Raw genomic sequence first — 13,661 nt, 5'->3', positions numbered from 1 at the left:
TGCTCAATATATACATACGTACAATGCCTGGATCGTGAGATGATTATGTACAGAGCTGACAATGTCTCAGCCACAGTGATCTTCGTAAGATCTGAAATCCAACCACCCCACCACTATCTGATGAGTCTGATGCGACATCGTCTCACCCCTTTATCCTGTGAAAATTCCCCTGATAATCAACTGTGCTACCTCCATTCCAAGCAACCAAGATACCGGGATTTGGTCTGGCGATCTGGCGACTGACATTCCTCATCGTGGCGGAAGGCATCGTAAGCTGCGATAAGATATAAGATACACGCGTTTCCCACGACTCACCCTCGAGAATCAACAAAATGACCACCTACCAGACTCTCTTCTTGATTCCTCTGGCTATATCCACCCTGGTGACCGCATGGCTCCCCGAAACCGACAAGACAATCACCTCTCGCAATGGAACCAACCTCTTCGCGAGCTCAAAAGGCAAGATCCGAGGAGTAAACATGGGCTCGCAGTTCGTGTTTGAGCCCTGGATCGCCGAAAAGGCCTGGTCATCCATGGGCTGCAAAGGACAAAAATCCGAGTTTGACTGCGTCGTATCATTAGGCCAGGACGCGGCTAACAAAGCGTTTGCCCAGCACTGGGGCTCGTGGATCACCCAGGACGATATCACGGAGATCCAGAGTTACACGCTCAACACCATCCGCGTTCCCATAGGCTACTGGATGAAGGAAGACCTTGTCAACAAGACCAGCGAGCATTTCCCCCAGGGCGGCTTTGCGTACCTTGAAAAGCTGTGCGGATGGGCCAGCGACGCCGGGCTGTACATCATTCTGGATCTACACGGTGCACCGGGCGCGCAGACTCCGCATAACCCGTTCACGGGACAGTATGCGTCTACCGCGGGATTCTACAATGACTATCAGTTTGGCCGGGCGTTGGAGTTCCTGGAGTGGATAACGACAAAAGTCCACCAGAGCGATAGTTTTCGCAACGTGGGAATGCTCGAGATTGTCAACGAGCCTCTGCAAAATGCACAGAAGGTGGGCTCGATGCGCTCGACCTACTATCCAGACGCGTTTAAGCGGATTCGTGCGGCAGAGCAGAAGCTCAATGTTTCCAAGAGCGGCTATCTCCATATTCAGATGATGGACAAGCTGTGGGGATCTGGCGATCCCGAGGAATATCTCACCGATAAATACTACGTCGCGTACGACGACCATCGCTATTTGAAGTGGGATCCCAAGGTCAATGTTTCTAAGGAGAACTATATCAGCACGTCGTGCAGCGATGAGTTGGATAGCAATACTCCCACCATCGTAGGCGAATGGAGCCTGAGCGTCCCCGACGACGTGGCGAGTACTCCAGACTGGGATATGGATACCAACAAGGACTTCTACAAGAAGTGGTTTGCTGCGCAGATAACGGCGTATGAGAAACAGCGTGGATGGGTCTTTTGGACGTGGAAGACACAGCTGGGGGGCTATCGGTGGTCTTATAAAGGTATGCGCTTTCGCTCCTTGCAAGGCCTTACTGACAACGACAGATGCGGTTGCAGCGGGAGTAGTTCCCGAAGATATTGATTCAGCGTTGAACATGGGTGTGTGTAACTGACAGTGATATTGTGAAGACACTATACAACCTAGCAGATATATTGGGCGCAAATATACATAAAACAAACACCCCTTCATTCAGTACTATGTCCCTAAGCGAATCCAAACCATGCCATATCATCGTCTCCGCGGATGGGAACAGTATGTCCCACACCAGTTGCGAAGATGCCTTGCAGATCATCTCCCCAAGTCGTGGTGGCGTAGTTCGACTGGGGGGTATTGTCCTGCACTTGCTGCGGCGAATCATAGTTATAGCCAAAGACACCAGCCCATTGCTTGCAGGTCTCGTAGTAGTTCTGAGGCAGAAGGGTCGTATCCACACTGCCGTGGTAGATTTGCATCTTTGGGCGGGTACCGTTGTAGCCGGGGTACATTCCCTTGGCGACGTTGGCCCAGTTCTCGGGTGTGGTGATGACCTGGCCTTGGGCGCAGGTGCTGTTCCATCCGTCTTGTTGGTTGGAGCTGGAGTAGAAACATCCAGCTGGGACACCCGAGTATACAGTTGCGGCGGCGAAGAGCTCGGGGTATGTGGCTGCCATGACGTTCTGATGCTGTTAGTCATCGCTGAGTACTAGCTCAAAGGAGTCCGAAGCATACCGTCATCATAGCACCAGAGCTGGATCCGGTCACGAACACCTTGCTGGAGTCCGCGTTATACTTGGAGATAGCCCAGGTCACCATGTTTGCGATAGAGTTGCTGTTTCCACCACCGTTGTGGGTCAAAGTCTCCTGGGAGCTGACGTCCCAGCATGTTCCCTCGTAGGGGCTCTGGGGATAGATCACGATGAAGCCGTACTGTTCCGCCAGCTGGGCATAGGGAGAGCCGGTATAGTAGGCCTCCGCGGTTCCCGTGCCTTCAGGTGCTGGTTAGTTTTCCGTATGATAGATAGATCGAAAAGAAGGGCCTTACAGTAGTGAATGGCAACGACAATTCCCGGGCTTGATGCCAGATTGTTGGGCACGTAGATATACATGCCCACGTTGGTGGGATTGTCACCAAAGTCGGTGACCTGCTCGAGGCTGCCAGCGCGGGGGAGCAACGCATGCGCATGGCCGAGAGCCCGCGCACTGCAGGTAAGAGCATAGAGAAGGACTGTCAAGATGAACGAGAACGGCGCCATGATGTCTGGGTTTGGGCTGGATAGAAGGACGTTGGATCAATCTCTCAGGACAAGGCGAGTTATCAGCGCCGTTTTAAACCAGCATAACCCCTGTTGACGGCTAAATCACCGGTTCACTGACTTTTTATTTTGGCGAAATCAGACCATCTGCCGACGCGGTACAGTTTCGGATGGATGGAGTAATTTTGGTGGTCTCACTGTGAAGCGAATCGACCAGGAATGTCTCCGCATTTGCAAGGATATGCCGGAGGAAACTTGCAGATCTAGACGCAGCCAAAACGCAAAGGCGTCGCACGAAAGGCTTCAGTTAATTAGGATGATGAAAGAGGCGGTCGTCTCCGTGACGAATTGGCTTGGGGAGGGGTTCTTGTCTGCCGATCATTCAGAGCGTGTTTCAGGCACGCCTCCATCACATCCGGAGAATATCAAATATCCGGAATTCAGCCGAGAAACCTCCAGAAGAGGACTTTTGTTTCGTTGGGACAATACCAGAGGGGGATCTTGAGCCCAAGTGAAGTAAGTACATGTTTCCACAAGCAGAGTGCAGTTATCCAGCACAACGATGACAACCCCAACAGCTCCCAACCACTCACTTCTCACTTAGACATGAGACAAAAGCTAGATCAAATCCTCCTCACTTCTCCGTCATATCTGAAATCTGCAGACAACGCGAGCGACTATCCGTCATTCTCCGCTTCCGCATGGTCGTCGCGAACCGCCCCGTTGCTATCAACGCCCTCCTGGCTGGCAAACCCCTCGCTGTAGCCTTCCCACTCATCATCAGTGACCTCCACGATGCGGGCGTCGGTGAAGGTGGTGGGGTCGGCACCACTGGGGGTGTAGCAGGCAATGAGTGGGCCGTGGAAACCGCGAGCCTGGCAGGAAGGACATTTGATGATGCGCTTGTACTTCCAGTCGTACACGAAGCGCGACCACTCCTCCAGGCTCACGATACTGGGCTTTTTGAGAAGCCAGTACAGCTCACGAGTGGGACGTATGTATGCACAACTGTGACAGACGTTCCACTCTCGGGAGAACTGGAGGGTGCGAGGGCAGCGAGGTAAGACACGGGTGAGAAGAATGTATCTGTCCGCCAAGTTTCCATAGTAGATCTGCACGCCCTCCATTTCGGAAAGCTTGAGTTTCGCCATCAAGGCTACTTTCAAGAATTGCTTGCAGGTCAGAGCAAACGCAATCTGACTGGCCATGTCAAGCATCTCGATAATTAATATCAAGATTTTCACCTGAAAAGTGACCGGTCTGGCGGTTTGTTTCCCAGCCGGCTTGAGCTACATACCAGAACATCGGTTAGGACTTTCAGCTTGGAGACGGGGCCGTTTGTTTAGACTTACATCGCCGGGGATACTCAAAGGCTTCCAGTGACGGAGGCCAGCCATGAGACTGATAGCATACGGGACAGGGAGGACACGACTGTCGGGGATGGGCATGGTCAGGATGGGCTCTTTGTCTTCTTGTTCCGTGGTCGAGATGAAAGGAGAGGGAGACGAGGTAGAAGGTAGTAGAAGATGGGAGAGGGGCGAGGGGAACACACGTTGAAAGAATTGAGGTTTTACGTGGACTGATTTTCTGCTTAGTCGTGATGATTAGTCGTTGGAGGGGATAGAGAAGATGATGTCGTTGATGGAAGAATCTGTTGTGGTAGAGACTATATGCAGACAAAGCACCATCAATCCATTCTGTGTGCATTTTTGAACTTTATATCACCTTATCACAGGAATGCTTCAATTCTTGTTGCAGCGATGAACTTCATTTTCATAAAGAAGCGCGGAGAAATGCATCAGCGATGAGCATCTGCCCTTGAGCTGCCCAAAGGAGGTCTAAAGCCCTCAAATCCTCTGGCCTCTGCATCTGCTATCGCAGACCTGAAATTCGCAAGTCCTCCAAGAAGTAGTGGATTGACCTCTGGCTTGCCCGGTATGTCCTTCCCAACAATCCGCGGTGGAACCTTGGTAAACAGTGTTCCCTGTGCAGACCGTCTGCTGAACTTCGTCCAGGCGCGTTCAGCCTCTGCTGTTGCTTCCGTCTCGCATGGAGCGCCTTTTCTTTTGGGGGGGTTTTCGGCCTGTCGGATGAGGTCCGTCAGGAACTCAACATTCGTTCTGTCAAGGAAATGATGTTGGCAAACGCAGAGTTGGGTCCATTGAGGAGGACGAGACTGGGGAAATTGGACACAGATGCCTAGTTAGTTGATCGAAAGCCAAAACAGACTTGGAGAATCATGCCTGTCATGGCCATATTTCTGCCCCTACGCTCATCTTCCTCTGTATCCCCTCAAGTTCATAACCCCCACTCAACCGTCTGGCCCTTGACAGTTCCCTTGCAGGACATCTCTCCCTTAGCACCTACCTTCCCAGAACTGCCAAACTGTCGCACCGAATCGCTGATGATATCTACAATATCCTGGGCACCAACATGGTAGTCGATATTTCCGTTCTTAACCTTTCCCTGGACACTAAATGCGCACGAACCAAATTGGACGAGCTAATGCTGCGAACCAGACGTATTTTCCACCCCCCATTACCTATTTGTATTAGCGATATTCTTGACAATTCCCATACAGTCCGACACTGTCGGCGACGCATTACTTATTTAGTCCACGAATGTAGAAGTACCACAGAGATCTGGCGCCGGATAGATAACGTAGGGGTAGTTCGGGGCGTCGGTATCCGGGCTCTCGCCGTAGTCCTAGGCCCGGTAGGCTGTTTCAGCGCTACAGATAGGCAGGCGGACCAGCCCTAGTGTGGTAATATTGGTGTTGTAAATATCGTCTATGGTCTTCTGGTCTGTCGGGTCGGGTGCTCTGCCGCCGTTCGTCTCGCTATTGGCTAAGTACGTACGAACTACTCCGATGATAATCTCCTCCGCGGTGACGTTGCCGAAATTTGGTTCCATATGGTCCACACCGGGCAGGGCAGAGAACGGATTATCTATCGTCCTGTGCTGTTAACCCGGATCTTGCGCTGACTTCCAGTCCATGCAACGTTAAGATGGACTCCTCCGCGGCTGCCAGTATCTCTGCTTCTTTGACATCTGCTGCCTGCAGTAACGTGCTTCGCACAGGGGTAATCTGCCCAACTGCAACCTCAGAGAATTCAGCCTCGGTGCGGCAATTTCCGGTCAGCAGGGTATGGATCATGGCGGTTTGTGTCTTGCTCGCGTACAGCCTCGCCTGATCTGTTGTACGACCATCTTTGTGAGACATGTCCCCCTCCACCTTCGGAGCTAGTCTATGTGGTACGTGAGTTCTCTAGAACTCTTTCAATAGTGTGCTACTCCAAGTAATGGTCCTATGTCGGCGGCCTGGACTTGCCCCCGGGAATTTGATCTTGGCAACTGGATAAATGGCCGCCAGAAACCGCCTGATGCGAACCATGATCAACATCACCCCTTCCTTTTCCCATCTATTTTCTTCGCACAATATTGTTCTCTAGACTTCTCCTCTATCCCAGCAGAGATGGGTTACAAAACTGCCGTAATCCTAGGATTGCTCCCTCAACTACTATATGCTAGCTTGAACTGCAACTTCTCCGCGGCCGCTTCCACCGGAGATACCTGCGCCTCCTTTATGTCCGCCTAAGGCAAGACCGTGGACAATTTCAAGGCTTTAAATCCCGGTGTCTCCTGCCCCAACCTCACGGCGGGCCAGAGCTACTGCGTGGTTGGCACCGTCACCGGTCCGACTAGCACGACGAGTACAACCGTCACCACGTCGAAGTCTACCACGACAGCCACCACTACTACAACGTCCAAAACGACGCCACTTACGTACTAATAGTATAGCCAGGGTCCTTTTCTACTTTTGCCAGAATTCGATAAGATTTGCTTCCAGTTCCCTGTATGAGGAGTATGAAAGTAGCATTGCAGGGTATGATCAGAGATCTGCCGGTTGTACCTGTATGAAAAGATAAAGCAGGTGAATAATCTGACGTCAACCAAAATATCTGGGGTATAACCTCTGGAGACGACGGCTAGCTACATTAACTGTTTATCATAGCTTACTTGAGTGGAGTTCTGAGATGCATTAATCGCTACGTTCTGGGGTGGACATACATATACAAAGCAAATCTGATAGGGGTCATCATCTTTGGCCAGCACTTGACATGTGATGGAGGTTAACTGGTCAGGCATTCAATCCCGAGACTTTCAATCTTTATGCTAGCGAGATTTGTGAATCATATTCAGTGAAAGGCAGGTAGTGCGTGTATATAGGATAGTGATAAATGCGAATAGAACAAATGCCTTCTTGTGGCACGCTTCTGCATGAACAATGCTAATTGTAAGATCGGCGCCCATAGAATACCTGATATCGCGGATAAAATTTCCCATTCTCGCGATGCTCTTCGACTACTTCTTCGGGAGGAGGAGAAGCATCGATAGGAGACGTCTCGTCTGCCACTTCAGGATCAGGCTCATCGACGGGCTCCGGAACGTAGTCCATCTCAACCGGAACCTCCTCAATCGGTTGTTCCGGAGGCTCCAAATGGTCTTCATGTTCCACCTGCGGAGACTCACAGCGGGAGACCATAGATCCATCGTCGACAGCGGCTTTGGGAGACGCCTCATGTCCCTGGATAAACGTGTCCAAAAGGATCCGTAAAATCAATGGATCAAAACGAATATCCCGTCCTATCCCGTATCGAAGGAGATTGTCTTTGAAACTCTCCTGATCGGCCTCCAACGCAGAATTCATTTTCTCCTCAATGTACTCCTGGAACCAGGTTTCATCCTCAGGAAGCTTCGAAAAGACTTCTCTCCCAACGTCCAGAATGTCAAATAAGGTGGCTGCATCGTCAAAACGACGCATGTATTCCTTCGCATACTGCACTAAGCCATCTATCTCATACATCCGTGCGGCATGGTACACGTGGACACTTCGTCGGAACTCAATTGCCCTTCGAGGTCCTTCTGAACTCGAGCATCTGAGTGTTTCGTAGGTCCCGGTGTAGAGATAGTGTACGAGGGTGTGCCCAATGTCCGGGTCAACACTTTCCAAAATTTGGGCGCTGCCTGAGCGGGAACTCAACTGCGAATATTGTCTGAGATAGTATTCCGGCACGCTATATTCGGAAGAGCCAATGTAGAGGAATATAGTTTCTGTGCTGTAGGGGCTGTTCAATCAATCAACGATCAGCCTAGAGCGCTTCATCACCCCGACTAAAGAATGCCGTACCTTGTCTCGCGTTGGGTGTATTCTTCGATCTCTGGATCGCTGTAAGGCTCTGGTGGCGGAGGCGTATCCATGGTGTTTTCTTCTGCAGCGTCTCGCGCCGTTTGAAGAAAACTCTTCTTCTTCTTGTGCTTGCCCTTGACCATATTATTCTGACGAGCTTCGCCGTGCCTGGGTTGTCAATTCAGGACCTTGAGACTCAGTAGGGCCTGACCAAATATTTATCACCTCTCGTGTCTGGGGTACATGCGAGGATAGCCTGTTTGTCACACCCCGCAAGCAAACGTGCGCATGAACGCCATTTGCCACGTAGGTTTGCATGTTGGCTGCCTATGCAGTAAGCGCAATGTGATAAGAGGTATTTTCCGCATCCTTTATTATTAGATCGACCATGGCGTTTTCGGTTGGTTGTCGACATCTCTTAGGAACAAGCAATTTGAGACGGCTGATGCAGTGATGAGGTGGCGAGCATGGATCTCGCTTACGGAGTACACTGGTTTGCTTTAGGTTAAGGCATCTTCGCAGCTTCTCTACAATGATAACATATGGGATTGATATCAGGCCATTGTACTAGGGGTCGAATGCTTCAGATCAAGATGAATAAAATTGCTGGAATAGTTCTGACAAGAGCACCCATGTAACCTGGCAATCAAAATGACCATTACACCAACAAAACATACAAAGGTACCCAGCGGTGCATAAGGCGTAATATATGACTGTGGATGTGGTTTGACAGCTCACTCAAACAATACCATCGACCTCATAGAAGGGATCGCTGGGATTGTAGGGCACTTTCCGATAACAAAATCACTTTAGTAACCACACAGCTCATTTTCATTTTGCGACAGCTCGATGGTGCATGTTGGTTCAGGTTGTCCAAATGTCGCGACTTCAGTGGCGGAGCCATCGAAGTATTTGACGCGCACTTGGTTAACGGCCTCTCGACTGGGATTCCACAAAAGGGGCGGCTTATCAGATGCGATAAGCTGTGGTCCTCCTGTGCGGGGAATCAGCAGACAGCTCTATGTCCCATGTTCACGCAGTGCATTGGGCGTACATAGGGTTGAGGCTGTCACGTGACCAGACACTGCCTTCATGGAAAAGAGTGATGCAAACTATGCCCTTTTCCTTGAGGTGTGTCGTATCGCATAGGGATATTACATCGGCCCAAACGTTCAGAGACTACATGTAGCTGGAGGCAACATTATCCAGGGAGCACTGGGAGTAGGCGAGGCAGGGTGGGGCTTGTTCGCATCGTCGAAGTGCTTGAACTGGCGTCTACTGTCTGTCCCTGTAGGAGTATTTCCGTCCTCCATGAGCGTTCCTTGGTCAACTGGCCGTAACACCCGCAGACTGAGTTTTATCAGCCACCCGATTACATAGTGGTGAGGATATTGTCCGGACGCCTAGCGTTTCGGAAGTTTATAACTACGTCAACTTAGCATAATTCGTGGTCAAGACTTCGGCACTTGAGGTGCTATAAAACCCTGCCAGTAGCCTTCTTCTTTTTGTCCTTTGCACTTTTTCCTGTACTCAGCAGCGATTCACCTTCAGACACTTTCTGATATTACCTAAGACTCATCCATCCATACCCACGACTCCTGATACAACTCTGTCTCTATCAACCAAAGATGTGCTTTTTTCCTCGAAAGAAGGCAACAATCGATACGTTTTTAGAATTCAAGGCTCGGTGTGATTATGAACTCCAAAGCTTAGTGCCAATGAACATGCGACAGGCTCAGGTCGACAAATTCATGAAAACCTCGGCGGAGGCTGCCAATGATAATGCCAGGTCTTACAAAGCTGAGCAAGTACGAGGACACGCCATTCTGCAGCGGCGGCGGCGGCTTCTTGAACTTCAGACTCCTCCAGAAAGTGATGCCGATGGAAAACCACCGAGCTACTTTAACAGCCTCTCCGAAGATCAAAGCAGAAAGCTACAGGCCGAAATTCTCCACCTAACTGAGCTTTACTGGGACTCGAATGGAATTATTACCTCGAAGATAGAGCGATGGGATCTGTCTAACCCGTTTCTGGCCACGTTGAAACGTGCGAGAGTCTGGACGGACAAACACGGTCGACCTTGGATGTGGTCGGTGGGCCGCAATGACTGTGCTGATAATGGAGGATGCTGTGGGCGTGATTGTGGATGTTGTGAGAAAGCGCTCTTCTCATACATCCGGACTTCGGAGAACGATATGGAAGAGAGGAAGGAGGTCGGGGTCTACGGTCATTGCACTGAAGAATGTCCCTGCTGTATACGGGTACACGGTCGTTACCACCCTCATCCGCGACTTCCTCAGTCCGAGTTTTAGCTCTTTACAAGTAGGCAGATATAATCAAGCCAGTTTTCCCTTTCTTCTCTTCTCTCAGAACGTCTCTTCACTCCCACTGCCTGCTTGCCCTGGTTTTCATAGAGTGAATAGGAGTCATCGCCTCAATGACCTGCAATTTCTTCACCTTCTTCATCCTCTTCAACTTCTTCTTTACTTTCTCCCTCATCCTCATCCTCTTTATCTCCATAAACCTCATCGCTGTCGCGGCCAATAATGCCTCCCTGAAATGACATCCCGACCAGGACACCTGCATTATGTCGGGCTTCCGTACCTAAAACGACCTTGGTCTTTTAGTATAGCGTCCAGAGTCCTGCATATCGTTGACATTACTCAATATCAATATGCCACCTGTTAACACCGACTGTCCTTTCAATCAGGAGAACGGTGAGTCCGTTGGGAGCGACGCGGTCCGTCTCATGCTGTTGGGTCTCGCCGTAATGGCCATGCGTATAGCATGGGCATTGACCGATTGGGTAGTTTTTTGGATCCGGAAAAAACCGTAAAGTCCTCCCTGTTCTCCTTTGTGTTAGTCAAAGACTAACAACGAATACAGACCCAGAGAATTCCACAGCCCCCCAGCCTTTCTGGAGTGGTTCCGGGGGTTGATTTCCCTGTTATGGAATCGCGAGGATAGAGCTGCTGGGGACGACCAGGACCCATACGCCAGTACGCGACCCCTCTCTGCCCGCTCGTTTCCGTTCCTTTACTTTGAGAATCGGCTTCCGCGAGAGTCAGTTTACAAGCGTCATTCTTCGAGCGGTCGATTATTATCATCTGGGCATCACCTTTTGAGTGGTGTCTTGTTGTTGGGCTTCTCGAACGGGGATATCATCTGGGTGAGGAGGATAGCAGATCGGTCATGTCATGTATATAGTTTGACACCTCTATGCATATTTTGCATGCAATCTTCATCTCCTCGAGCAAGATTTCCCACGGCGTAATAAGAAGATCGCGCTGGCTTGGCAGTAACGATTCCAGAAATGAAGCCGATGGTCCATCTTCTCCTGGATACTTTACCTTAAAATAGACAGAGAATTGCTTTCTGCCATTCCTATTTTGGAAAGTAAAAAAGGTATTGTACAAGTCAGGCCGGGAACAAACAGGATATCATTCAAAAGAAGGAACATGACCTACTCTCCATCAGATTAGCTTCATAACGGCTGTCTACATCTATCCTCCCATTAGCGAAGAAAAAGAGCGATTTCAAGACTCAGTTGTCTTTTGTCACACTTGGGATTCCACCGTCTCGATCTTCCCGTCAGCGATCTCCATAACCTCTACGTCATGGTCCGCAAATGCCTTATCGCCGAACGCAATTGCGATCTCCTCGAGGGTGTGATTTGCAGTTTCAACATAGTAGAAGTATACGAGTGCGGCCGAAGAAAGGCAGAAGCCCGCAATCACAAGATAGAAGTACCCATGAATGCCGGCAAAGGCATCTGGCGAGACCATCCCGATGACAAAGTTGAAGATCCAGTTGCTGGTGGTGGCTAAGGCCATGCCTTTACTGCGACCGCGGAGCGGGAAGATCTCTGCCGGCAGTAACCATGGCATGGGGCCCCAGGTGAAGCCGTAGACGATGTTATAGAGCATGACAAATGCGTACTGGCCATTTGCTTTGATTTGGACGTCCAAGCCCGCCTCAGTAAAGGCGCAGACAATGCCTAGGAGTATAGCCATCGCAAGACCTGTTTGGTTCCATTTGTTAGTTTCAAAGCTGTCTGACTGGTGCGGCAAAGGATCGCTAACCGCCGAGTATGAGTAGAGGCTTCCGGCCCCATCTGTCCGCGAGCCACCAGGTGACAATTGTGGCTGCGGTATACGGCAGGGCGTTTGCTGCAGTGAACAGGAGCGATTTTCGATTGTCGAATCCAGCGCTTGCAAGAGTGCTTGGGAGGTAGAAAGAGATGATGTTGATTCCATTGATCTGTGCGTACATCTGCACGGTGATGCCTACAATCGTTCGCTTGCGGTATCGAGTGAACATTTCCTGCAAGTCCCATGTCAGTTGCTTTTACGGGGAGGTCTCGACAAAAGAGGAGGGGTCATACCTTCCACGTGGACTTGCCAAGGTTGCTTTCGTAAATGACGGCTTCCTGGATCTCCAGGAAAACTTTCTGGACCTCTTCATCTTCGGTATTGCCATCTGAATGGAGGTCTGCGATAGTTTGCAGGCTTTCATCCAGGAAGCCATTCATTGCCAGCCATCGAGGCGTCTCCGGGAGGAAGAAGGACATGGTCAACAGGATGAAGGACAGGATGATTTGGATGATGAATGGGCCTTGCCATGACATGTCACTGGGGAGCAAGAAGTTGAATCCGTAGTCAACCCAGCAAGACAGCATGTACCCGGCAATCAAGAATGTGTACTCGATCCCCACCATCAATCCACGGCGATGAGGCGCGGCAATCTCGGTCTGGATGATTGGCACTGTCATAGAGAGAAATCCAACACCCAGTCCTTGAACAGTACGACCTGCGACGAAGGTTGCAAATCCCGGGGCGAACATCTGGATGAACGCACTGAAGAAGTAGATAAAGGCGCCAATGCGAACACATTTCTTGCGTCCCACCATATCACCGAGTCGACCTGCAACGAGTGCACCCACCGCCGCCGACGCCTGGAGACAAGCGACCGATATTCCTGTGATAGAAGGGTCCACCGAGGAAGTCGAGCCATCAGCTCCCCCAAAATCCTTGAAGAAGCGAGACACGAACACTGGATTGACAAGCAAGCCGGACATGATACCTATCCACGTCAGAGCCTGCCTTTGAGGGACCGTCTCGCTGGGGACGGCATACCGGAATTGTAACCAAAAAGGGCATCTCCCAAGCTACCAAAGGCGCAGGTCGCGTAGAGCAGGGGCGAGCCTTTCACAGGGTATCGAGCGCTGATTTTGGTAGGCTTGATCTTCTTCTCCAGCCAGGTACTTTGTGCAGCCTGGGGCATGACAGCAGCTTGAGATCGGTCTTTGGTGGCTGCATTGCGCTCCCGCAGCGCTGAATTCACGCCAGAACTCATGAGGCCGAAGTGATATCAGAAAGATGGACTTCAGTTATCGCACTATGTTGAGGAGATTTCTCGATGTGTACCATAATCACCATATTGGTGGGGGGCAGAAGGGCTTTTATGTTTACCCCAGACCACATTCCCACGGGGAAAAAGTCTCATGTCTGTTTCTCCACAATGGTGGTGATGTTTCTCCACAGTGTTGGTAAGAGAATCCCCTGGATATTGGACCAGCAGAAGCATATTCTGCGGCCCCAGACACTAAGATCCATCCCATACCGGCCAAGGCCAAGCGGAATAGGGCAAAACCTCATCAGCTCGGTCCGGAAAAGTGGGATCCACGGAAATAGGTCGGCATCGTAGTCGGGTTCCTTGTGATCTAAAAATCCGGCCCAGATGGCGCATGGTATACTTACT

The 13,661-nt window shown here is 50.6% G+C and overlaps 6 protein-coding genes across 6 annotated transcripts; 2 read left to right on the top strand and 4 right to left on the bottom strand.

The window, feature by feature from the left end:
- Window positions 1–332: 332 nt before the first annotated feature.
- ATEG_09844 (glycoside hydrolase family 5 protein) lies at window positions 333–1,590 on the top strand (the record flags this gene model as incomplete). The annotated part of the gene is made up of 2 exons (XM_001218465.1): window positions 333–1,479; window positions 1,523–1,590. 2 exons carry the CDS (start codon window positions 333–335, stop codon window positions 1,588–1,590), a joined length of 1,215 nt encoding a protein of 404 aa, XP_001218466.1.
- Window positions 1,591–1,681: 91 nt separating this feature from the next.
- On the bottom strand, window positions 1,682–2,710 carry axeA (putative acetyl xylan esterase; the record flags this gene model as incomplete). The annotated part of the gene is made up of 3 exons (XM_001218464.1): window positions 1,682–2,140; window positions 2,187–2,452; window positions 2,500–2,710. 3 exons carry the CDS (start codon window positions 2,708–2,710, stop codon window positions 1,682–1,684), a joined length of 936 nt encoding a protein of 311 aa, XP_001218465.1.
- Window positions 2,711–3,387: 677 nt separating this feature from the next.
- ATEG_09842 (uncharacterized protein) lies at window positions 3,388–4,158 on the bottom strand (the record flags this gene model as incomplete). The annotated part of the gene is made up of 2 exons (XM_001218463.1): window positions 3,388–3,999; window positions 4,063–4,158. The coding sequence occupies 2 exons, from the start codon at window positions 4,156–4,158 to the stop codon at window positions 3,388–3,390; spliced, it is 708 nt and encodes a 235-aa protein (XP_001218464.1).
- Window positions 4,159–7,001: 2,843 nt separating this feature from the next.
- Window positions 7,002–8,044, bottom strand: ATEG_09841 (uncharacterized protein; the record flags this gene model as incomplete). Its single annotated transcript, XM_001218462.1, has 2 exons — window positions 7,002–7,839; window positions 7,902–8,044. 2 exons carry the CDS (start codon window positions 8,042–8,044, stop codon window positions 7,002–7,004), a joined length of 981 nt encoding a protein of 326 aa, XP_001218463.1.
- A 1,581-nt stretch (window positions 8,045–9,625) lies between these two features.
- Window positions 9,626–10,213, top strand: ATEG_09840 (uncharacterized protein; the record flags this gene model as incomplete). The annotated part of the gene is made up of 1 exon (XM_001218461.1): window positions 9,626–10,213. The coding sequence occupies one exon, from the start codon at window positions 9,626–9,628 to the stop codon at window positions 10,211–10,213; it is 588 nt and encodes a 195-aa protein (XP_001218462.1).
- Window positions 10,214–11,458: 1,245 nt separating this feature from the next.
- ATEG_09839 (sugar porter family MFS transporter) lies at window positions 11,459–13,256 on the bottom strand (the record flags this gene model as incomplete). The annotated part of the gene is made up of 4 exons (XM_001218460.1): window positions 11,459–11,922; window positions 11,984–12,224; window positions 12,286–12,983; window positions 13,037–13,256. 4 exons carry the CDS (start codon window positions 13,254–13,256, stop codon window positions 11,459–11,461), a joined length of 1,623 nt encoding a protein of 540 aa, XP_001218461.1.
- Between the last annotated feature and the right edge of the window lie 405 nt (window positions 13,257–13,661).

Source organism: Aspergillus terreus, genomic scaffold (assembly GCF_000149615.1).
Source record: "Aspergillus terreus NIH2624 scaffold_15 genomic scaffold, whole genome shotgun sequence".
Lineage (NCBI taxonomy): Eukaryota > Fungi > Ascomycota > Eurotiomycetes > Eurotiales > Aspergillaceae > Aspergillus > Aspergillus terreus.
Note: the sequence above shows the minus strand (reverse complement) of the source record. Positions and strands in the feature narration are given on the sequence as shown.